At 42.8% G+C, this 25,810-nt stretch overlaps 1 protein-coding gene across 3 annotated transcripts in view; it reads left to right on the top strand.

Moving 5' to 3' along the window:
* TEAD1 (TEA domain transcription factor 1) overlaps window positions 1–25,810 on the top strand; it is a 134,799-nt gene that overhangs the window by 65,386 nt on the left and 43,603 nt on the right. The window contains exons 2-4 of one of the 3 annotated variants that reach the window (XM_056850922.1): window positions 2,652–2,716; window positions 10,675–10,737; window positions 10,827–10,889. In XM_056850922.1, the coding sequence (XP_056706900.1) occupies window positions 2,652–2,716; window positions 10,675–10,737; window positions 10,827–10,889 (191 nt within the window). The remainder of the gene's footprint in view (window positions 1–2,651; window positions 2,717–10,674; window positions 10,738–10,826; window positions 10,890–25,810) is intronic. The other 2 variants (XM_056850925.1, XM_056850923.1) reach the window with 2 other exon arrangements.

Here is a 25,810-nt window from a genome sequence, read left to right as displayed (position 1 = left end):
GCTATCCTGTCCTGCCCATGCTTATCTATCTCACAGCCCATTCCTGAGGAGAAGAACTGTGCTGGTGAATGGAGGCAGCGCAGCCACACTGCCTCCAAAGGAGGTTCTCCCACACACACACACACTGAGGCCGAAACTTTCCCCTTCCCTCAAAAACCCGTTCAACCGCTCCATAGGGTTGCACAGGGACATGTCACCTAAAAAGGTGGTGTATCTCAAGAAAAGGGAAAGGGGGCGTTCCTGGGCCAAAAGGCCTTAGGATGCTGCCTAAAGGCAGCTCCTCCCCTGGCACTGCATGGGAACGCCCCGGGAATGCCCCCAGGAGGACGGTGCACAGAGGTGTGCCGTTTGGACGCTGGCGTGAGGCTGTGCCAACGTCTCTGAGTGGCACTGCTGCGGCAGCACCGGGTGGATGGTGTCACCCCCCCTGGCGTCTGTACCACCCTGGGTGGCCTAAGTGGCACGGGCGCTGGCACGGGGGGGGGGGGCAAACACCACCGCAGCCCCTTTCTGGCCTCCAAAGGACTTTCATCCTTTAGGTTCAGGAATGGGCTTTCAGTCATTTTTAAGATGCTAGAGGCATGAAAGCCGCTGTGGCCAAAGAGACAGTCCCACGGGGCTCAGCCAGTGGATGGAGGCCTCTAACCGCTCGGTCGGATGTAAAAATGACCGAGCTGGAAGTGGTGTGCTGCTGTCCGTGAGAGGGCAGGATCTGACCCAACAAGTAGGGTTTTCAAAGGCTGATGGGGAGATCAGCAAGGGGGGAGGAAGCTGCATTGAGGGAGTGGACGCAGCACCTGTGGAAGGGAGGAAAGAAGCAGCAGGGAGACTGGAGGCAGGGGATGGAGACAAAGAGACGGCCACTGTCACCGCTTGTAACAGGAAGGAGAGTTCCAAGGGAAAGGTGGAGGATCAGAAGGATCAGAGCTGGGGGTGCAGCGAGGGCTGGGAGCGAAATGCTGGGGCTGCCACAGGGAGCTCATGGAACATACAAGAGCCAAAGACCAGTGTGCTTGGCACCAGTGAAGGCAGAGGTGGGAGTGTGGAGTCGGGAGACCACAAGAGAAGAGTTTACCTGGCACCCTACAGTACAGAAAGGGTAAGACTTGAGGGAGTTACCAGTGCTAGTGAAGTGGGTTGGACAAAGAGAATCTAGCGAAATTAGAAGGGAACTCCTTGGGAGGACAGAGGAACTTACAGAAGGTTGCAAGAAAGGACAGTGGAGTGAAGACAGACCCTGGAGACAAAGCAAGACTGAGAACGGAAAAGAGACTGGAACCTTGAGGGGAGGGGTACAGAATTGCAATGAGGGGCTGGGGAAGTCAGTTACCTTTGTGTGAAAGAAGCTTCATAGTGATGGAGGAAGAGCAAGGGAGGAGCTTTGCCGGCATAGTGGCAACCCTGAGGACACTGCAAGCAGCAACAGCCACAACGAACCAACTTGGTTCTAATTTACAAAAAAAAAAAAAAAAAATTCCAAATCTGTTCAAGGAGTGACTTCTATCCTTGGTGTCACTTTGCCATAATGTTTCATGTCTATTTGGGGAAAACAGTGTTGTGCCTGTTGACCCCTGACTGGGCTGGATAAGGAAATGAAGATCAGGACGTCAGACCTGTTTATTCCTTCCTTGGCTGCCCTTCATTCCCACAACATTGGAGAGAAGTGCATTAATTAACTGGGGTTATTCCGAATGTATTTGATATACAGGATCAGAAATGAGCAAAGGGTCAGTTGTCATTCTCTCATCCTCTAGGCACGGTATCCGCTTAACAGCCCACAAAGTATAATACTTGATTTACTTGCACTGATAAATGTACTATCTTGTTTTCTTTTTTTTGATCGAGGGCACATCTTGTTTTTTCTCTTTCTTGTTTTCTCATTGTTGTTGATTGGTAGAAATTGCAGTTAAAAGAATTAAAAGATAACCTTTTCTCCCTCTCCCATAACACTGGAGCCTCAGGAGCACCCAATAAAATTGATGGGCAAAAGATTCAGGACAGACAAAACTTTTCTACTCAACAGATTAATAAATTGTAGAATTCACTGCCAGTAGATGACCAAAAGCATAGATGGCTTTTGAAAAGGGAATCAGACAGATTCATGGAGGGGATAGGTCTGTCAATTACTACTAGCCCTAGTAAGTAAAGAAATCCTTCACATACGGAGACAGTAAACTTCTGAATATCAGTACTAATAGGCATCAGGGGAAGACCTTGGCTGCCTTCTTGGTGGGACCTCAAAGCCAACTGGTTGGTCACGGTGTGAAGCAGCATGCTGGAGTAGATGGAATACTGATCTTACATACTGCCATTTTAGTTCTGAAAAGTATTGCCATTTTCAACAGTCAGATTATATTGACGTCACAAAATGCTGCTTAATTTTGGAATGGCTCTTGTAGGATAATTGTCACTTGGTTTGGTCTCTGATGTAGTGTTTAAAACTATTTAAAATATTTTCCTTGTAGTCTCACTCTACACGCTACTTTCTTCATGTTATTTAATCTGAAATTCGGGTATTGGGAAAAGAACTAAAAAACACGTGAGATTACAGATGGTGTTAGGTCTGGATTTCTAAGTCATGCGTTTTTAACATTCACGCATTCTTTCTGAATCGCTGCTTTGGCCTTCATTGTAAATTCTTATTGTTTCAGGTAGGAATGAACTGATAGCCAGATACATCAAACTTAGAACAGGAAAGACACGGACCAGGAAACAGGTAAGAGAGTCCTTCGGGAGGAAAAACCATGCATGACAGTGAATGACACGATAGAGGGTTTTGGCTTCAGTGGCTGCGTTGCTTCTGCTCTGGTTAGGTACTGTGTTGTCAGTGTTTCAAGTTTGCTTAAAAAATGCTGCTGTTTGTGTCCTTCATCACTGCAGTGACAGTTTATTAGGCACACCATACACTTGTAAATGTAGGATCCTATGTGAAAAAGTAGCCTGTAAACATTAATCAGCTAATTTCAGAATACATAAATTACTGAATCATAGGATTGCTTTTTTTGAGAGAGAGAAACTACTCTTTGATCAAACCTGTTGTGTTTGAAATGTGCTCAGAACTGAGGACACTGATGTACAAGTATCATTACGGGCTCATCTCTTGATTAAAGAAACTTGTTTTTAATATAATTTTCTGAGGAATAAATTAGCTTCCTGGTCATGTGGAAATATTAGAATTTTCGGTATACTTCACTAACGTCTGTCTTCACTAATGTCTTCGTTAATGTTCTGTCACATAATGAAGCTGAGATTGTTTTTAAAATCCAGAGTTTTAAACTGTAATTGTTTGGTGTGGGGGGGTGTTTGTGTGTGTTTAAAAAGTAAGAACTACTTACAGTGTTTTGTGATCTTCTAAATCTGTTGAGTGGGAGTTTTTATGATGCAAGAAAGCCGTGCAGGTCAGACCTAATTTAAAAGTACGTGGCATTGCTACATGGCAAAGCATGACATGCATTACAATCTAAGGGGAAAAAATACAGGAACAGCCAAGAAGAAGAAATGGTTTAGAACTGTCTGGGACACCACTTCGATTAATAACAGCCATGTTGGTCTAATAATTCCATGATCAGAGCACATTCACTGAAACTATTTTTTTGAGCTTTCCCTTTGCCCAGCCGCCCACTGTACCCCCTCCCCCACAAAACCATCGTTGAGAGTTGAGAGAACTTCCCTCGCCCTTGCCCGAGGAGCGATAATTCCGGCAGAGTGTCTCTACTTTCCACAATTCCCAGTCCCGCGTGTTTCAGAAGCTTCCCCCCAGCTCTAAATGGGCAGTTTCTCTTGGAGGAAAGAAGCACCGATGACAACAGGTAGTGCAAACTTCATAGATTTTGCAGAAGAATTGGACTGGAGTCCACAAATACATATTTTTCATCAGTGTTAAGGATTTTTTGTATACTTACATGAACGATACTGTGGCGTTTTATGCATGGTCACTTAACCCTCCTTTATTCCCTGTTTCAGCCAGGATCAAATTTTTGGGTATGCACGTTACCTCATTCCTTGGAAGCTCAACCCTGTTTCAATGCAAAATGAACCCGGCTTTTCCCATTCCTCTTCTTGCCCGAATTAATCCATTTATCCTGGCTCATTCCGGAATCACTGAGTGAGCATACAACTTTCTTGGGTTGAGCTTCACCCCACCCTTTTCCAAACCCCTCTTCAAGGCAGCATTCAGATAGCCAAACAGGGGAAGCACAGAAGATTGGCTTCTCTCACAGTCAATCACGAAACAGTGTGTAAAGAGGCAGGGCTTCAAGTGCTTCCTGCTACCTCGGAGCTCTTTCTGAGCAAAAGAGGCTTTTTTAAAACGAAGCTTGGATTTCTCCTCCCCTCTTCTTTCAGATTGCTCAGGGGTTTTTTTTGTTTTTTGTTCTTAAAATGCTATTTTATGTGGCAGTTGGGTTTGAGGGGAAGGAAATCTTCTCTCGCGAGGTAAGCCAATTACAGAGCAGCATTTAAAGGGGTGGGGCTTGATTTGAACTTGGGAGACTGCTTTTCTGTATTCATGCCTCCATTAGCACACAGTTTCGTCCCTGATCATCCCACCCAAACGTACAGTTTTCCCCAACCCAGGTTACTTTGATCCTGGCTGAAACGGGGAATAAAGGAGGTTAAAACAACCATGCATAAATGACCTGTATCTTGTGACCACTGCAATCGGTGGCTTTCATGTCTGAGATTAGAATCTTATTTCATTTTCAAGCAGAGATCTTCATAGTCTTAAAGTTTCTGTAATGATTTCCATAATTTTAACTGAGAATGTTTTTAACTATTACAGGATTGCTTAAAAGGTTATACTTTATGTATTCAAAATACAGGTACCCTAATGCTTTCAAAAGAATTTTAGCGTCTGATCATAGGAATACACATCGTTATTAATAGAAGCTGAATTTTTGCTACAACACTGATTATTTCATACTCATGGGTCTCATGATTCAGGGCTTTTGAAAATGTTCTTCATTCAAACTCAGTCACTTGGTCATTCTGAAAAAAGTACCATGCAGCAATTTTCAGACATGTGGGTAGAACTAATTTAACATTTGAATTTAATGAGGTTGCTGCATATGTTTGCAGTGTTCAAAGGCAATTTCAAAAGGCTTGTGACTGAAAGAGAGGCATTTTATTGGACCTTGCTAATTATATAAATCTGGGCAAAAGATTTATGTTAGGGAATATCCCTGATTTTTGTCTGATGCTTATAATTCACCCAGAAACACTATATATAAACTCTGAAGTTCCACACCTGTTGGACTCTGTTTCTGGCAAGAGTGGAAACCTTTCTGCAGTGGGGCCCTTGGGACCCGCTGTTTTTTGAAAGATCTGAACCCACTTCAGAAATAACGGATGCTCTGCAGTAGAGGGAGGGTAGGTGTTTTTGCTCACTTGCGATGCCAAATGACTTTCCAGTATAGCAAGGGGTGGTTGTACAGACACCTTGTCATTTTACACGCCTTTTGTGGTAGGATGCTAAAGGTACAAAAGTCTGTGTTTTAGTGACGAGTCAGCAAAAACACTGCCCCACAACAGTGTTGTGTGTTCATAAAGTGCCGACAAGTCGCAGCCGACTTATGGCAACCCCTTTTGGGGTTTTCATGGCAAGAGACTAACAGAGGTGGTTTGCCAGTGCCTTCCTCTGCACAGCAACCCTGGTATTCCTTGGTGGTCTCCCATCCAAATACTAACCAGGGCTGACCCTGCTTAGCTTGTGAGATCTGACGAGATCAGGCTAGCCTGGGCCATCCAGGTCAGGGCCACAACAGTGTTAGGGGCCATGGAACATGCACATGGAAACTCATCCATGCTAAGTTCTTCATGCATTCCTGGATTGAATTGTGGACACTCCATTTCAACTAACCCAGTCTCAAGCTTTGGTGGATCCAGAATGATGATGTTCTACTTTACACTAAAAGTTATCCTTATGCTTATGTTATCTTTTTACATTTTAAACTCCAACTTCCTCATATATAGATGTCATGCATTTGATATTAATCTGTTAGGAGAAGAGATGAAGTTCCTATATAGGCATGCTGTGTCTGTTTTGTGGAACTGTGAAAAGTAATGCCGTTTCAGCAAAATGAGAGAATGGGCCCTTGGAAGGGTAGAAACAACTGTTGATGGATGGCAGTGTTGTGAAGCATGGTACAGATGGCAAAGAGCTTGGTGACTGCCAGGGGCTGCATCGCCCTGCGCCCTCCTGTGTGGTGGAGGCAATGGAACAACATCTTCAGCTACCCGATTGACCGTTCGATGACCATGCATGCTTGGTGGTGGGCATGCACAGTCTGGTGTTGTCCGCAGGATAGGATGTCAGCAAATAAGGGAAGAGGGGACATCCACAGTCACCTGGCAGGGCTGAAAGGAGAATCGTTAGGACTGTGGCAGCCTTCAAACTGCCCAGCCCTCCCTTCCCAGACTACTTACCCAGCAGCCAGCCTTTGCCTTCTGGCCACGTGGCGGTTTAGGCTAGATGCCACGAAAATCTGCGCATCATGGACACTTCCTGGAAACGTGACCATGAGGTCCATGAAGATGCCCTTGTGAGTGCAAGATGCCTGAACATTCAGGCTGTAAAAGCTATGGCAGTTCTCATACACCTGCGGCTCCTCTTGGGGGCCTATGAGAGCAATGTGGTTGCAGTCCACTCTTCGATGGTGGCTGCCAAGCACCTGGAGGGGCTGCTTGCTGTTGCAAGGGATGTCAGGGAGGGACATGTGCACATGGAGAAGCTGTTGGGGGACCTGCTGGAGATTCTTTGATCCCCTGCTCAACAGCTCGCCCTGCCAGCTCCTCCTCCAGCTCTGCCATGAGACGGGGGGGGGGGTGATTGGCATGGGGGCACCCTCAGCAACATGGCAATCTGCTGCATGACGCCGTCACTGGTCAGTGGAGGGCTGTTGAAAATGCACACACTGAGCATGACATCCCCCTTTCCCTTCTGAGTTTTGCACACCCTTTGCTGCTTGTGGGCAAAAAGCTGGCTTGGGAGTCAGGGGGTGGGGAATGGAGGCTGGCTTCCATGCCACATCTGTATTTTCCCCTGATGCTTTGGACTGACCTTGGTCCCTTTAAGGGGGTCAGGGGGTGTTTCACTGGCAGGCGGGGGAAGAGTTGCTAGCTCCAGGTAAGGAGATCCCTGTAGCTTTGGGGATGGAGCCTGGGGAGGGGAGGGACCACAGTGGGAGGTGTTGCCATAGCATCCACCATCCAAATCATCAACGTTCTCCGGGAGAACTGATCTCTGGAGATGGGCTGTCATCCCAGGGAATCTCCTGTTCCCACAGGCAGCCTCCCAAATCTTTCATGATCCTTTTAAGGGGGAGGAGGGAGGCCATCACGGACTGGATGCTCATCTCCCTGGCCCCACTCCTCTCATCCCCTGGGCTGGGTTAGCCACAGGGCTCAACCCTCTTGCCTCTGGCCCCCTCGTTGGCTGCAGGTACCCTGTCTGTCAGGACCATGCTGCCACCCCCTCCCATGCTTCAGTGGATTGCTTCCGCGCTGCTACTGAACACCAGCACAGCATCAGCCCTTTAAAAAATGTCTTCTGTTTGGCTGCAGGCTGCTGTGGAAGTCTCCCCACAGGGAATGGACCAACAGTTCTGTTGTTGTATGGCTATGGCAGTCCTCCAGGGCCTTAGTACTGCACTGCCCAAGTGTGATTGATTGATCAAGATTTCTCTCTATCTGTTTTTTTTTTGAATATTTATTTATTTATTTTTCTAATAAAGGGGTACAGAAAAGAAGGTGGGGAGGTACAGATAGGGTACATCCATTTGTGAGTTCAGTGCCCAAGTAAACTAGTTCTCACCCCCAGTGAAATCTATATAACAGTGCAGGACTTGACTAAAAATTCAAAATGCTGGCTTTAGATAATAACAATGATTAAAAGAAAATTAAAGCTATTAGATTAAAAAAAATACTATAATCAGGTCAATGGAAATATCTTTCAAATTTTACTCATTTCTAACCCTGGATTCCCATTTCCCCAGTCACGCACATAATTATATCACTCGTATCTGTCAGTTCTTTCCAGAGATCAAGATTTCTCTTAAAGGTAATTCTTGGAAATCAGAATTTCACTTTCACACACACTTTTTGTATTTTTTTCTTCTGTATCTAGGGATTGATGCCATGATGTTTCTGAAAACAGTAGCACAGATACCATTGTGAATATGTTTAGAAGGCCTTTAGGATGTTTTTACATGTGACACCAGCAACATAGCATTTCAGTTTATCCTGTCTGGGGAGAGGGCACACACTAAGAATAAATATCATTTCATATCACGTCTGTCTCTTGCTAACAACTTTCAAAAGTGATTCATTGGGGAGATTGGCCTTAGTTTTTTCTCTCCCCTGAGCGAGTGGGGCTGCATTTGTCTTAATCAAACCCAATGAAGCCAAGATAGACAAGGCATCAAACCAAACCATGGTTAAGGAAGCTTAGCTAAGATATTTGACTTGACAGACCATTTGCACTTTGGTTTGCAGGTGGCCAGCAACCTCAATCTATAGTTTGTAGTGGAATTTTAAACTGTGGTTTGAGTTTATTAAAATTACGATATCTGAATTGACAAATCCAAATCATAGTGCCCAGCCTTTTTCTTCTGAGGCCCTTTTATCTGGCTTGCCCACATGTTTGGAAGCGTAAACCACAGTTTGTACTGATGTGATTTCTGAAGAGATGAAGCTTAGTTACAACTGTTGCTTTATCTCTGGAGGTCACTGCATCAAGAGACTGGACATACAGCTATAACCAACCTGTCTGAATCATGGTTCCTGTCTATTCATGGAAGTTCACACTTGGCATTATGTCTGACCTGAGCCAATTCTAGAATAAGATAAACCCACATACATAGCCAGATTTTTCCTATTGGTTAAACAAGGCTGTTAATGAAAGTAAAGAAATAGCAGGTATATTTTTAGAAATTGTGACAGGATGATTTTCCCTACTACATCTGAAGACGATTTTTGTAACATATTTGGGTAACATGTAATAGCCAGAAGGTAAAATTTCAAGAGGTTGAGCTTGGAAGAGTTACTGTCAAGCTCTGCATAATACTAGGTGCCCCCGCAAACTATTATCTCAGCTGTTCCCCACTTAGTTGGTATATCCTTCACTGTATTTTTATTTTTGAGAGGCACGGCTTCCTTTGCTTTTATTTTCTAAAAGGGTTGAAGTCAAGGTTATATTGTGCAGGTTGTACTCAATAATCAGGCAAAATTCCAGGGACTCCTTAAATTCACAGTGTCTGTGGTACACACAGGAAGCTCCCAAATATTCAAGCCCCCCTTCCCCCATGCACATATTACTTTCATGAGTTTTTCTCACAAGTTGAATTCAGCTTAACTACCTGTTTATGTGGAAAATGAGCATGTGCATATCAAAACGCTCTTAAAGCTTTGGATCACAAACACAGAAATAATCTTATTCGATTGCATTTTGGACATGTGAAAAATGTTTCACCTGTTAATTTTCTTTCTTAAAATTTGACATGTATTTGTCCTTGGAGCTCTGTTCTGCATTATGAATAAACACTGTTACAAAGAGTACTGAAGCAGACTAGTAGAATGGCTGTATTCCTCAATTTCATTGAACTTTGCCACAAAGCACTGAAGAAATATTGTATACCATTTGATATGAGGGCACTACCAGAAGTGTGAGCCTTCCTTCATGATTTCATTATATCAGTTTTTTTCATATGACCTATGTAATTACATAGTGAACGCTTACTGTTGTGTAATTTGCAATATTGTGTTATTCTCCAGCTGTTTAAGTGTCGGACTTGGACTAGGGAATTTTAAATTCAATCTCTACTGTGCACTAAAGATACCAGGATACGCTGGGGTCAGTTGGACTCTTTCTCACCCTAACCTACATTGCAGTGTTGTTGTAGACAAAATGAGATAATCCTTGTTTATGCCTCTGAAGAAATGGCAGTGTATAAATATGATAAAATGTGTTATAATGATCATTTTCTTTAATTTTGGTGCTGCATGATTATTTAACTGTGCTAACTTTTTGAAATAATTTTTCTTCCCCCCCCTTTAATATGGTGCGAAAAACATTATGTTCATGGTGTAGCCAAAAGACACCCCCTTATGACAACGTCTGCAGTGTTCTTTCTTTCACAAACTGTGTGCAAACTTGTGTTACTTCATCAGCTACAGCTGAACTTGGAGCTAGTGACAAAATCAACAATATGGCTTCCGCCAAATCATATTTATGTTACAATTTCATATATTGTTGCTTGATACTGAATCCTGTTTCGTCCAATTCTGGAAAAACTATAACATGCCTTTATTGAAAAAACAGTAGTAATTCCCCCCATTAAAAAAAAAGTATAAGAACATAATCCTTGTCTTATTTCAGGCAGTACACCAGTTTCACTCTAATAGAAACAAAAATTAAGTAGGTTAATTTTTTTTCTTCATAATCAGGTCACTGCAGTGATGATTGTTATTTGGTCAACTTCTGTACTAAGTGGCTGGGAATGTGGTCTTTTAACAGCAAAGCTTACTGAAGATGCAAATAACTTGCCCTCCTAAACTTTTATTTTATTTTTTAAAATTACGAGATACTTTGTATTTGATTTTTGTGTGTTTCTTTTGTGTTTTTCTTTCTTTTTTTTTGTCCTCTTTTCTTTTTTTATTTTATAACTCTGAACAATGTAGGTGTCTAGTCACATACAGGTCTTAGCCAGGAAGAAAGTTCGAGAAATTCAAGCCGCCATTAAGGTACGTTTGGCTCGCCCAGTTGTAGGGGGCTTTTCATCTCCATGGTTACAGGCTTTTCCTTTGTTTCCCTCCCTTCCCCTACCCTGCAGGTGTCTAGTCACATTCAGGTTCTTGCCAGAAGGAAATCTCGTGATTTTCATTCCAAGCTAAAGGTATGCGCTTTTCTGCTTTTGGGCTTGTGGTTGCTATGCATTTCACTTCCTGTTTTCCCTGGTGATCAGTGGATGCCTGGTGCTGTGATTCTTGTAACCTAGTTTCCTTGCATGCGGTAGCTGTTTACATTTCTTATCTCTCTCCCTCTCTGTCTTTCTCTCTGATTTCTGCACGAGCATCTGTATTAAAAATATTTTAACACCCTTGAAAATGTTACTCGCTATGTAGATACATACTCAATAGAAAATCATGTTCTTTTATTTTAAAAGTTAGGTTTTTAAAACTACTGTGTTTAATATGTTGCAGCTAAAAGGAAAATTTTGTGTGTTGTGCACAGGAACACACAGAGTTCCAATGAATGAAATTTAGATATAATTTAAATTTTTTGGACACTTAAGGATTTTTTAAAAAAAAATTCGGATAAGCATTAGATTTCTACCTATTGCCTCCTACTAAAAAAAAACAAAACCCTGTCTGCGATTTCCACAGTCCCTCCAATACCATTTTAACAAATCTACTTTTTATGAATCATTCCCCCCATCCCATTCTACTATTTACTTGTTTCTGGGTGAAGCACTTCTAAGGCTCTTTGGCTTCCACAGTATGTGGGCACATTGAAATCAATGGAGTAAAAGTGCTTCACTTTGACCGAATCATTTTATCTTAGCAGTATCTTTAATAACTTACCTTGAGAAAGTTATTCATTGCTTCATTTTTTTTAACAAAGAACTCTTTTCCCCTCCCTATTTTCTGAGGATGTACACATTTCTAAACATAAGCAAGAATCAGTAGAAAATACTGGTTTTCAGATTTTAATTACATAAAATTTACCCAAAAAGGGCAATCAATTTAGATGTTGGGTTTTCCCCCTCCCTTTTAAAATTTCTAGTAAAACCCTACAGATGTGGATATCCCCTAAACTCTTCCTTCTATTTTTGCTGAGTTCTTTTTTTAAAAAAGAATATGAGAACAAGTATATTTTTTGAATTGACTTAAAAGCAGAATGTTGTAGAAAGTGATTATGCTGCCCGACGTAGTAAACACTCTGGATGCTGTTTGCTACAATCCCGGAACTGCAGTATGTCAATAACAGGCTGGCTTTTTTCACTGTCCTACTTGTCAGGAGCTTTTGGTTTTCAATATGCTGTGGGCAGCATGCTGGCGAGCTTGTGTGGCTGTTGGTGGCTGGCTTTTGAGCTGCGCTGGCTGAGCAGTCGGGGTTGGGGAAGAAGGACTAAGACAACTTAAACATACCGCTTTTTAACCCAGGGCGCATTGACATAGAAGGCTGTAGCATTTCAAACTAAGACCATCCAATCCTGACGGCTAAAATTAGGCACCTGAGCTCATTTTAGAAACCTAGGCGCTGTACTGACTCCATGCACGTGCCTGTATAAATGCTGGACCCCTGCCACCTCCTTTGTGGGAATACAGTCCTGAATTAGTTGGCAGGGACTACTTCCATACATTTCTTCCAAATGGCTTCTTCGTTGGTTCTCATCGTTAAAATTCTGTTGAGTTTTGTCGTTCTGTTGAATGGGGGAAATGCTTTGGAATATTTCCAGCTCGCACCTAATAAATATTGAAAAGGTACCCCTTTTAAAACAATCATTTTCTTATCGCTGCACCTCCTTTATTGACAGTGAAGGCTTCCCTAAGTGACAGGGATCACAAGGCTACATTGTCAGTGGCAAGATTTGTTTCAGTCCTTATATCCCTCAAACATTAGATATATGCTGCTCAAGACCAATGGCTCAAGGAGCTTCTAAGGGATAAAGGAAGGAAGTGAAGGCTTCTGCAGAGCAAAGTTAATGCCAAGGATACCTGCAAATTCTCCTTCCTAGTGGGCATTCTGTATGTTGATAGCAAATTGAATTTGGCTTCTGTTTTCTGTTGAATGTGTTTGGCTCTAAGGAATTTGCTTAAAGAATCTGCTGGCTGCAACTGTCTGAATAATAATTTCCTCCAATCCCATAATTTGAGTATGTACATCAGCGCAAAGGGGCAAGCTGCAACACTGTGATGTGTTCGTGTGACAAGGCACCAATGAAAATTAGTCAATGGTTCAGGAGCCATCAATCTTGCTCTCAATCAATCTTGCTGTCAATATGAAGGGGAAAACAACTATCCAACTATCCCAGGAGTTGTTTTCATAGGCAAGGACAGAGAGTAAAAAATTCTGCACAAGGTTTGATCCGTTCATAGTGCATTCTTCTATGCGCAGTAGAAACAAGATGGATATTTCACCTAATATTAGGGAAGACAGAAAACATGCCTGAGAGGACCACACCAGATGGTACTTGGCCTCCAGAGCTGTACCCAAGTTGAACTTTAGAATGAATCTGACAGTTGCAAATTCTTCTGTTGTTATATTGCATCTATGATGGAAAAGTACAATCAAATTGAGAGATACCCCACATTTATCTGACTGCAGGATTATCCTGGCCCCCATGGGATACAGCCTGATATTGGGAGAGGGGTTCTGTCACATCCGTGTGGAGTTGTCTGCATTGAAATAAATATAGGATCTGTCCTATTACGTTGATGTGTTGCACCCATAAATGAAGAGAGCTAGAAACAAAACGGAGAGAGCATGCATGAGCTGAGGCATGCTCCTGGACCCAACACAAGAACAAAGGCAAAGTCTCCTCTCACCTGGCCCAATTCTCCATTTTTCCTAGGGGATGGAAAGAAAGAAGAAATGTAAATTAATATAGTGTGCTTTATGTTGACTGTTACGAAATAGCTGAGAGTGTGAGACCGCAAGTAATACTCATTCCTGATCTGCCTACTCCAGAATAAATATTGGATAAATTTACTCCTGTATACCTGGTGAAGTTCCACACATTTTTGGATATCGTGCTATTGTAATAATTCATCTCTTGGATATTTCTGTCTGGACAGGAAAATTCAGGAGGTGAAAGAGGACAATAGTGCAGCATCCAGTGATATGTAGATGCTACCCTAGTTCTTCTGAGCAATGGTCCCCTCCTTCTAATTTGTTTTGGAATGCATCAGCCAGCTAATTATTTTGTAAGACCAAAGAAGAAAAGGAAGGGTTTAAGGGCTTTCTGTGCATCTGAAACATCAGATGACAAGTTTGACTTTCCTCCTCCAGCTTCTTGGCCATCAAGGGGCTGTCAGATAAAAGATGAACTACAGGACAATAAAGCAAAATACTGTTTGTTTAGTCCATAGATTTTAAGATAAGGAAGAACCAGTGTCCTAATGTAGCCTAGCCTGTTCCATAGCATGTGCCATTGAATTTTCTCACTGGCACCAACTTGTCCTTAATTGAAGTGCATTTTCTGGAAGGGCCATATGGTTTAATCTGAAGACTTGTGAGTGACGAAGGATCAGACTCCTCACTTTGTAGCGCATTGCTGTCATTAATTCCCTTCTATCGTAGAATGCCATACATCCGTTCTCCTGGGATAGTCTGGCTTCAGCACCTAAAAACTGGTTTTATGGTGACTCAACTAGTTTAGAGAACTGTTTGTTCAATCATTCTTTCTCTCCAGTGTTTCATACCCCCATCAATGTTCAGGCATTGTAGTCCTTTCTTCAGGTCCATTGGTGTTACCTGCGTGTGTATAACATCCTTCCTGCCACATAAGACAGCAGCAGGCAAATATGAGTATATTATTAAGTGAAAGTTAGGTATTTGGTACCTGACTGTTTGCTGGTCAGGTACCAATGGCTAGGCAGGTTGCCATTGGCCTGAAACAGAAGGGGGTAAGGAGGAGTGGGTATCTGTAGCCTTAGTGGGGGAGCCAATGCCACAGTTCTACAATTAAAAGGGCACAGCAGAATAAAATGAGTCTGGAACAGTAAGGAAACTGGCTAAAAGGCTGGCAATGTTATGTAGCGGTTTGAGTGTCAGATTAGTACTGTAGAGACTGGTTGAAATTTCCATTCTGCCATGACTGTAGAGACTCAGGTTGAAATTCTGCCATTCTGCCTTGGCCAAGTTGTACAATCTCCGCCTAAGCTGCCTCGAACGATTATTGTGAGGGTAACGTGGAGGCGGGAGAACTGTGAGTTTGCCTGAGCTCCTTGGAGGAAGTGCTGATTTACAGCGAGAGTGAGGCCAGCATTTAAACAGTCTGATAGTCACCATGGTGTAGTGGTTAAAGTGTCAACAACAATCTGGGAAAGTCAGGTTCGAATCTCCACTCTGCCGTGGAAGTGTCCTGGGTGCTCATAGGCCAGACACACATGCTGAGACTAACTCAACTGACAGGATTGTTGTGAGGATGAAATGGAGAAGGGGAGAATGTTGTAAGCTACTCTGGGTCTTCACAGGAGTGGGGGGAAAGTATAAATTAAGTAAGTAAATAAATAAATGATAATGGAAAGGATAGCCTAGTGGCTTCCACTAATTATGTACATTGAAGGAGTGTTGCAGGCCTTGAAGTGAACTCATGACTCTTAGGATCAACCCATATCATCCATCTCTTGTTGTAGGGTTGAAGGCAAGCACAATCAAGGAAGGCTGAATTAGCTTCTTTTACATTTGTCCAACGCTTGCAAAAGAAAGGAAGTTAACTCCAATGTCAACAGATCAAGTTTATGGATATTAGACTTGATTGGAACTGGTTTGACATATAGCCCCTAGACCTGATCAAAATTCATACCAGTTTTGTAATGATTAGGGGAAATTTATTCCACCTCCCTAGCTGCTGTCTGTTCATTTCCAGGGGCATCTGGATGATGCTTTAGGAGATGCAGCCTGAGCAAATAATGGAAATACATGTTAGACGTTACCAAGGAAGTATGGTATTCATTGGGATGTTTAGCCCAAGTTATTATAACACCTCACCACATACCACAGAATATATAAACCAAAGCTTAAATGAATTAAATACAAGATCTAAACTTGTAATATTAAATATACACATAATGAGTTTTGGACAAGTGGCTTAACTCTTATCGACCTGACATTTCTATGTCCTCTAAAAAGCTTCAATCAAGAGTGTAGCACCACCAACAGCAGACTGGCAGAGCAGTCCTGAAGGGGGGGGAAGGCTTCTGGAGGCAGTGTGGTGGGCCGCTTATGCCAGTGCTGGAGAGCAGCACACCAGTGCCATGCTCGGGTGCTGGAGCAGTTGCCGCTGCAGCGTTTCTCTGGCACAAGGGTTTGCGCTGGTGCCAAAGGAGGCATTCCCAGGCATGTAACTCAATGGGGCAGTTACATGGGTTTTTGAAGGAAAATACATTCCCCCATTCTGCGCCAGGCCACCAAGCCATTCAGGAAGCGGCACGGTTGTGCCATCCCTGAGCCCATCATAAGTATGCCCCCCCCCTTAGGATTGGGCTGTAAGTAACCTTCTGGGCTGTTCGACACAGTGTCACTTTCCTTTGGAAGCCCTGGTGTGGCTGCCACTGCCAATTCAGTGCAACAGCAGTAGGCCTTGCTTGGTGGATACCCCCCCCCCCAATACTACAGGGAGGGGTATTTTTCTGAAGTTTTTTTTAAAACCAGTAATTGACATACCAATATACCTATTGATATGCCCATTGCTGATTAAAAAAACAACAACCTTGCTGCAATGTTTCCCAAAATGTCACAGTAAAGCAGGTTTGGGAAAGACTGCAGAAACATTTAGGGAAACCAGGGTGGTACACAGAAGCACCACAATGCTGTGGAGAACTGGGGTGGGGGGACAGCTTCCCAAAAGTTCAGGACCTGTGGCAAATCACCAGTATAGAAGAGGCCTCTGAGAGTATAAGTAATCTCATTTCTTATAGAGGAGGATAGCATTTATACATTGAATTATTCTTTTTGAGCACTAGCTTGAGTTTTGCCTTTTTTCCTTCATATACGGTAACTTGCCTATTCTGCAACACAAAGTTGGTGGGAATATGGCCTGACCATTTCTCTTGTTTTAAAGTGCATAACTTATTTAAATACATTTCTACAAATGTGCATGCAAAGAAGATATTTCCAGTTATACATTAGATAGCAGTTCTGTTATACAATGCTAGAGATCATAGCAAGTTAGGGCCCCGTGTATAATACTGAGAACATATACTTCTTATGTTGTGGGAAACACCTCTGTAATCTTCCATGTATAGTTCTTAAGAGAAGTTTTTATGTATTCTAATTTAGGATAGTAAATATTCCCATAAATGACTGAAGTTTCTTAAACACTACTGATAATTTTGATGCTTTGCTTAGAATAGTTGCTGCTGCTTAGCTCTCAAATAGGAAATGATATAACACCTCTTGCACTGATGTACCATTATGTTTGCCTTTTTCAAAACTGCTAAACAATTTCATACTCAGGTGGGGGGAGGGTAGATGTGACTGTACTCCTTAAAAATGCATGAGGGAGTATTTTAGAAATGGCTAAATCTTTGCCTTTGATTCCCAGTATTCATTGGCATATGATTTTAAAATTCATTAAAGGAAACAAAAAAATTAAAAGGCCTATTCATATGTATGCCATGCTTTAAAATCCATTAGTGTCCATTCCATGCCATCTCCAAGTAAAAAGAAAACACGTTGACAGGTTGCTAAAGATAGCTCTATGTAGTGTTTTTTTTAAATATATATATAAATGAACAACGGTAAAAGCATTGAAAAATTCCCTTCAATATGAATGCAGTCTTCTGCATTTTGAAATACAATAAGATGGATTAATTGCTGCTCATTAGGCAGCAAGTTGGGTCTGCTTTGAATGTGCATTCTCTTTTTAGCATTAGTTATTGCCTGTTTGAAATAGCCAGCTTTTGTATGTACAACTGTCTTCTCTGATAATAAGAAAATTGGAGATCATGGCTACAGTTATTCGAGTGCCTTTTGTTCGAAACAATTGTATACTTCCATGGTTTGTTTACCTTTTTTTTCAGCTAGAGCAAATAATTGCAAAGGTTATTAAAATCAATACAGTATGTGAGCATAAAATTCGCTTTGCAAAATTAGTTACTAGGAAGGCATTTTATGCTAGTACCTCTCGCTTTACTATAAAAGTAAAATTCATTTTAAGAGTAAATTTCACTTTCTTTGGCTTTCTTTGTATCATTTTTTAAAAGTTACATTTTCTCAGGTGTATGTATGGGCTTTAATGGAAAATATATATTACTTCCGGACTTACTTTTGTTAAAAAATGCTATTGTCCCTTCTTTTAATTATATCCAGATATATTTTCAAAAGTTTTTTTTTAAAACTGAGCATGCCTTCTATCTCCCTAGGATACAAAGTCATTTTCATTAGGACTAGCTTGGGCTGATTGAATTATTTCACAATATATGTTGGCTTTAAACAGATGATGACCAAAAGTCCCTAATTTGCTTGCCATGTAAATCGCAATTCAATCTGCTTTATTACCATTTGTTTAAAAAGGAATGACTGTCAGTAATTGTTTTCACCTCATGGCAATTATTTCAAAACTAGAGGGCAAACATGGAAACCCAGAGATCTGATTCATTAAAAGATAAGTTTGTTTGTGTTAGATTTTAATATAGCCAAATGCTGTCAAATGGCTAGCAATTATTTTTTAAAATGTAGAAATCATGTAAAGATTGTGTTCAATTTAGTAGTGGTCATAAACTCAGGACTTGACAGACTGTAGGACTAATAGTTGTCCCATAGCTTTTCTCCCTCATTTTCCCACAACTGTTTTGTATATACATGTCAAGATCTCTCCCCCCACTTAGTTTTTACCCATACAAATCTCTCTTGCTTAACCCTGCAAGAGCAACAGAAATGATTTAAGGGACTGGATCACTTTCCTGTGACTAAAGGGAAAAGCAGTTGGGCCTTTTAAATTTAGATGGCTAAAAAGTTTAAGAAACTATGATGTTTAGAGAAGGGGTGAATCAAGAGAAATTTCTCTTTCAGCGTTGGAATTTAGGTTTCCCCAGAGTAATTCATGGGTGGTAAATTCAGGGCAGAGAAAATAATTTACATACAATAAATTGTGCACTATGTTAGGTTGCTTTAAAAGGGTATTAGACAAATTCATAAAGGATAGGTCTCAAAGACTATTATCCATGACAAATATGTGGAATTTACATTTTGCAGTATCCCTCTGAATACTGAATGATGGGACATGGGAAAGGCTGTTGCTTTCCTTCTCTGCTTATACGCTTTCCGGAAAGCATTTAGATGATCACTGATTAAAAGGGATTCTGGTTTTTGGAAGACAGTTTTTGGGTTTTTGGGTATGATCCATCAAGGCTTTTCTTGCCTTCTTGTTAGAAAATTGTAATATCAAAATTGTAATATCAATAGTAGCTTGGCTGGGTAAATAATCTTTGAGGGCAATGCAGAAACGCACTTCAGGGCTGGACTTCTACTGTCAACCCTGGTGGGTTCTAGCCAGCTATTAAGGAAATGTAGTAGACAGCAACAAGAACTTTAATGAGGTAAGTAAACAGGAAAGCTTCAGCTGAGAAGGGGTGGGAAGTAATAACTAGGTTTCAAAGAGAAGTCTTTAACAAGGCCTTTTATGCCTGCCAGTTAAGCTGCAGGAATGCCCTCCCAAGTTCCAGGTCCTTCTTCCCAGGGCTCTCCTGACAGTCAATACAACAAGTCTCCATCTGGAACCTCATTCTGATAGCAGGAATCCAAATCCTCTGCTTCAACTTGCACAAGCCCCGCTGGAGTCCAGCTCTGACAGGCCTGTCCCTCCTGCAGTTTTCCCTCAGACCTCCCCTTTCTCCCTTCTGTCTCCCTCCTCCAGTCTGGAAAAAGACAACTATTAACTTAGGTCAGAGTCAGGGTTGCTGGGCAATGCAGTCCCTACATTACAAAATGTAGTATCTGGCGAATATACCTGTAACAGCTAGATCTGAGTACAGCAGCACCTCCATAGGGAACTTTGACTTTCGAAAGCTCATACCCTGAAAATCTTGTTGATCCTTAAGGTGCTACTGGACTTGAATCTAGCTGTTCTACAGCAGACCAACACGGCTACCCTCTGAAATGGTCTCTGTAACAATAAAAATCTCAACAACCTTTCTCAAACACAACTCTGTCCCAGATTTCTTCTTTCTGCATCCATTTATCCCACACTGGTTTGCCATTCCTGAACTCTTTGCTCCTCCGACATAGCTCACCCCATTGTTAGCTCATCTTTGATGCTCACCACCCCCAACTGCTGTCCTTAAAATATCCCGCACACTGTTTTTGTTTGTTTTTTTACAAAGAAATCCTTACGTTGGGGGCTCTTTAGAACAGTGCTCTCTCCTTGCAGACCAGGAGCACGGATGGAGATTCCAGAGGTAACCACTGCATTAACTTTTCTCTGCTTAGATTTCCCCCAACCCAGTTAGCTTCCCTTGTCTGAATCACTTAAAATGAGAGCTGGTGTTGAGACAGAGGACAGAATTATAAGCCACCAAGAATTTCCTTCAGCTTAGTGGTTTAGTGGAACATAACTAATAAGTTAGAAATTCAGTTTTTATCAGGTGTAGGGAGGGGCCTTGGGAGGGAGTGCCTGGGCCCTATAGAGAAGTGCTGTTTTGCATCTGGTTTGGCTGAAGGTAGCTTTTCGTTTGGGAACATGGCACTGATGAGGACAGACTGCTACCAAACTTATTAATATATTTAGATATGTAACTGAGCTCAGAAATTGTGGATCAAAAATCCAGAGAGGTAAAATGGGTGCCCAAAGACTATTCAGTGTAAGTTTTAGAAAACATCCAACTCTTTCCAAGGCCATAAAGAGAATCTGGTTTGGATAAGAGTCACCCAAGGAATACTTGAAACAGGAAATAACGTATCAGAACCAATCATAGCACTTTAAGGCACGATATTGTAAGTTAAAAAAATTATTGTAACATTTGCACAGGTGATTACATAATTACATTCACCCCCAATCAAGATAGTTCATATTTATTGCAGGGTAACTGATAGCAAGAACAAAAACTCATTTTCTGAGGAAGTCAAAAGTCTTGTGTTCATTAAACGTCTCAGTGTACTCTGAGGTGCGGAATCAGGGTGTTAAGTCATGTATCTTGGCCAAATTCCAGTTTGGATAATTACTGCTAATCTGCCTGCCTAAATTCCCCATCCAGTTTTAATTGGATGTAGTCTTCTTCACTAGCTGCTGAAACTGTCATGTAGTATTTTAATGTGTGATTAATCAATTGTTACGTGTCACCCCAGAGATGGCTGCGTATCTGCGAAGGAGGAAATGCCCAATTTGCTTACCTAAAGTTGATACGATCATAGGATGGGAGGGGACTGTGAAAGCTGCCTAGTTTCATCCTTCTCTGGCAATATGTTAGAATGTTTCATATATCAAACGAACAATATCATCCGCACTATAGAGGGCCAACAGTAGTGCTGAGGCAGACAAAGCCCACTTTTGCAGAGGGTTCTTCAAACAAAACAAAAAAGGAAAGAAAATGGTCTGAATGCAATTAAGCCACTGAGCCAGATGTTACCGGAAAGGGCAAAAACAAAGTAAGAAATGTGTCTCTTGGAGAATATCCCCCTAACGGGTATAAATAAACACAAATTCTACTGTTGTACCAATTATTACCCAATAACATTAGTGCTTCTGAAACGTTCCAAGTTTCTGAAAGAATGTGGCCCAGAACCTATGTTTGATTACTGGGATTTACACCATGGCCTCCTGGTCCGAGACATTACTTAACCTATGTCTGTGCTTACTCATGTCCCAAGGCAGAAAGGGAAACATAAAAGTGCAAAACTGGCCCTTATTGTTAACAAGCAGGAAGGAACCTCTGGATTGGCCACATGTGGTTGTAAATGCTACGAACGTGGCCTGTTGCCCCTTGCCTTGTTCCACAACAGGCCCATTTCCTAGTTGTGCAGAATCTTTGCCAACTGTTCACTCAGCTTCTTGGCATGACTGCCCCAGCCCAGACTTGACACTTCCAGGCAGGTGCTGGATAAGTGGTAGGGTTGCCAGGTCCCTCTTAGCCACCAGCGGGAGGTTTTGGGGGCGAAGCCTGAGGAGGGCGGGGTTTGGGGAGGGGAGAGACTTCAATGCCACAGAGTCCAATTGCCCAAGCGACCATTTTCTCCAGGTGAACTAATCTCTGTCGGCTGGAGATCAGTGGTAATAGCAGGAGATCTCCAGCTAGTACCTGGAGGTTGGCAGCCCTAATAAGCAGGCTGCCCGTGAATGTTATGGACCTGCAGAAACCAAGACCTTTTGTTTTTAATTTGGTTTAGAAACAGCAGGCAATTTTTTTCCACTCCAAAGAAGGCTCCCTTTCTAACTGTTTAAAATAATAACGCTAGACCAAAAAGCTTACGAGCCAAAAATAGGTCAGACAGTTGGGTCAATCTTTGGAATAAGTAGATTTCTCACTGCGCTGCACCCCCGCTGCTGCTAAAAGCGTGGCTTCTTCAGGAGCCGCGTTGCTCTCAGCCAGATCCCCTGCGACGGCAGGAGCCGCTACAGCTGGGTCCACAGGTGTTAATGCTGCTTCTGGAAGCGTTAACACCTGATCAGGTTTCTGCCTCCAAATCTGCACAGGATGGTGGGGCGAACGCAGCCGAGAGCAGCTGCTCCCCCTGCTGCCAGACCCCTCGATTTAGGAGAAAAGCGACAACAGGCCGTATCCCGTTTGCAACAGAGGAGTTTCCGCAGCTATCCAAGCAGGCTGAAAACCTAATAGCTGCCAAACTAGGCATTTAATTGTATCAGCATGGTCGACATGAGTATAATTAGTCCTTTTATCCTTTTGATGAATCAGTTCCTCGGTGAAAATGAATAATTACACTTTATATGTAAAGATGAGGAACACTTTCCATTTGTAATTGTACTGTAGCGTATTTTACTTAGAAAATGCACTTATCCAGAAGCATCTTAACACACTCTTTGTTGTTACATCCAGGTAACAAGCATGGTAAGTATGTTCAGTTAAGCAAGCCATGTTTTTTTTAGCTGTGCTTGGCAGTTTTCCCTCCTCCTTATTAGCTAGCTTTAACTGTACGGCTAGCCTGTGCTTTTTCTAAAGGAGCTGTTCAAAAGAAGAAGCTGCTCACCATCTCATTACTTTGTATGGGCTTTTTAGGGAATATGTGTGTGACTTTGTGTACCCTATATTAGGACGGCATGCGTTCCTGGCCGGGCATGCTCGCAACTTTGCTTGTAACAATGAATCTGCCTCTCGGTGCTTGTGCTCCTTCATCATCGAGTCATATGCCAAAAACGTTCGCATTTTCTTAAACAACATTTTCAAAGCCAAGAGACCTTCAGTGTAAAATATTACACTTTAGTCACCTTAAAACTGCCGGATTCACTCACAGGTAGAGAATATAAACAGGGATCTGCAAGATTTAAGGGGAGGAATCACTGGCTGCCCACTCGCTGGCTCCCATTGCCCTCCTTGCCAGCCAATTTACATGCATGACAGCTGCTTCATGCCAGGGTGGGGTGTGTGGCATCAGCGGCTCCTTCCTCCTCTGCCCACCTGCATTTTTGCCCCCTACAGCTCACTCACCCACCCCTCTGCAATGCCACCGCCTCCTCAGCTAACAGCGGTGACGGTTCCTGTTCCTTCTCCTCCCCCCCATCCGCCTGCCTCCATTGTCTCCACAGCTGATGGAAGGGATGGTGGTGGCAGTTGCGTCCTCTCCTGCCTACCTGTATTGCTGCTGCTCCACAGTTCATAGTGGGAAGGTGGTTCCTAGAATCATAGAGCTGGAAGGAACCATCAGGGTCATCTAGTCCAACCCTCTGCACAATGCAGGAAATTCACAACTACCTCCCCCCCACTCCCCTAGTGACCCCTACTGCATGCCCAGAAGATGGCCAAGATGCCCTCCCTCTCATGATCTGCCTAAGGTCATAGAATCAGCATTGCTGACAGATGGCCATCCAGCCTCTGCTTAAAAACCTCCAGGGGAGGAGAGCTTACAACCTCCTGAGGAAGCCTGTTCCACTGAGGGACCGCTCTAACTGTTAGAAAATTCTTCCTAATGTCTAAACTCTTTTGATTTAATTTCAACCCGTTGGTCCTGTTCCTCCCTTGCTCACATGCCTGCTTCCATCATTGCTACCTCTGAGGCTCCTGCAGCAGCAGCAGCAATTCCTGCTCCTCTGCCCCCACCATCCTCTGGCCACTAAGGAGGCATGGATGAAGCTGGGGAATGGAGGTGCATTGTGTGCACAGCCACAGTCAATGCTTCTCCATTGGGGAGACTTTTTAAAAAGGTTTTTAGATTTTGCGCAAACCTGAAGGGTCCCCCAAGTTTGCAGGAAAATCTGTTTTCTGTCTCCATGGCCCTCTCTGCAGATTGGGGCTGTGTTGAGAATAGATATATTGATTATCTCAGGGGAAGGCCCAGATGAGTGTGTTTATATGTCTGCCTATCTATCAGAGGAAGGCCCAGAAGGGTGTGTTTATCTGCCTGTCTCTTTTTCCCTAATGAATACCCAAAGTGGCTTACTGCATCTTTTTTTAAACCCCTTCCTTTGTATTCTCACAACAAGCCTGTGAGATAGATTAGGTTGAGAATGTGACTGGTCCAACTTCCAAGGTTTCCCAGCAAGCATTCATGTCAGAGTGGGATTGAAATCTGGGCCTCCAAGATCTTAATCTTACACTGTAACCACTGCACTATGCTGGCTCCGTACAAATCAACAAATGGCCAGTATCTTCTTGACAAACTATATTGAGCCCAGTAACGATTACTTATAAGCCTCCCCTATTTTCCATGGTGTGATTCCCCATGGCTGGTGGTTGCATGTGAATTTATGCAACCACACAGGTAGTGTCAATCACTTAGATCTTTAGTATGAAAACTTCTCCATCCATTGGTTGTGTTACTCATACTCAACCGCTCAGGTTCTTTACATGTAAGCTTTTTACATGTGGACAAATATGAAGGCAGTGGTGGACTGGCCATTGAGTCAGCTTGCCCGATGGCAAGTGGGCCCCCTTAAACATTAGACAATATGTTGAAAATAAACATTAATAAAAATTAAATGATAGCCTTACAGTTGTGGGTGGGCCCTTGGGTTGCCAATCTCCAGGTACTAGCTGGAGATCTCCTGCTATTACAGCTGATTTCCAGCCGATAGAGATCAGCTCACCTGGAGAAAATGGCCGCTTTGACAATTGGACTGTATGGCATTGGAGTCCCTCCCCTTCCCAAATCCCACCCTCCTCAGGCTCCACCCCAAAAACCTCCTGCCAGTTGTGAAGCGGGACCTGGAAACCCTAGTGGGCCCCCTTTGTCTCCTGGCAACCAATATTTTAGACCCAGTCCTCCACTGTATGCAGGCACCAATGTATAGGGCATACCATGGGGGAGGTGTGCTGTCTTGATCCCCACTCTGTATAGTAAATTAACACCTGCACAGGCTAGTCTGTACTTTTATTGTATCTGTTTCTGCTTTCCTGTTTTAAAAGGTGTGTTGCAGCCTTGAGCCTATGGGACAGAAATTTAAAACTAGGAACAATTTCTGCCACTTGGATACATCATTCATTTTTAGAGTCTGAGGCTGGAGCTGAGGCCAGTGAGCTGCCCTAGATTGTATGCACCCATGCCCCAGAGCCTTCAGGTGCAGAATAAAATGCTTATCGAGGCCTCCTCTGGTTGGCAGGGAATAGGAATCATGCAGCATGCCGAGGCCTGGCATTAAACCTGAAGAGCTTGGTCTTTTGCTTGCCTGCTACACTTGGGTCTCCAGCTCAAGTCTCCAATGCTTGCTAATGACTCCATGGAATCTGAACTGGAGAACATAATTTTCAGGTCTGGATTGGCTGTAGTTGCCTACGGTTCTGGCATCTCCCTGACATCATCGGTAGCTGGGGTAGAGCAGCACAGATCCACCATCTACCATAAAGCATAGTCCACTTTTAAATTTGAACTAGAGCAAGATCTCACTTACGAACACAGGGCTTTCCAGTGGGTTGAGCAGCTTCTGCCAAGACTTCTGCCACCTCATGGTGTCGAGCGCTTTTAAATTGTTTCATTGGAGAG

This window comes from Euleptes europaea, chromosome 6 (assembly GCF_029931775.1).
Source record: "Euleptes europaea isolate rEulEur1 chromosome 6, rEulEur1.hap1, whole genome shotgun sequence".
Lineage (NCBI taxonomy): Eukaryota > Metazoa > Chordata > Lepidosauria > Squamata > Sphaerodactylidae > Euleptes > Euleptes europaea.
This window is presented reverse-complemented; position numbering and strand designations above follow the sequence as displayed.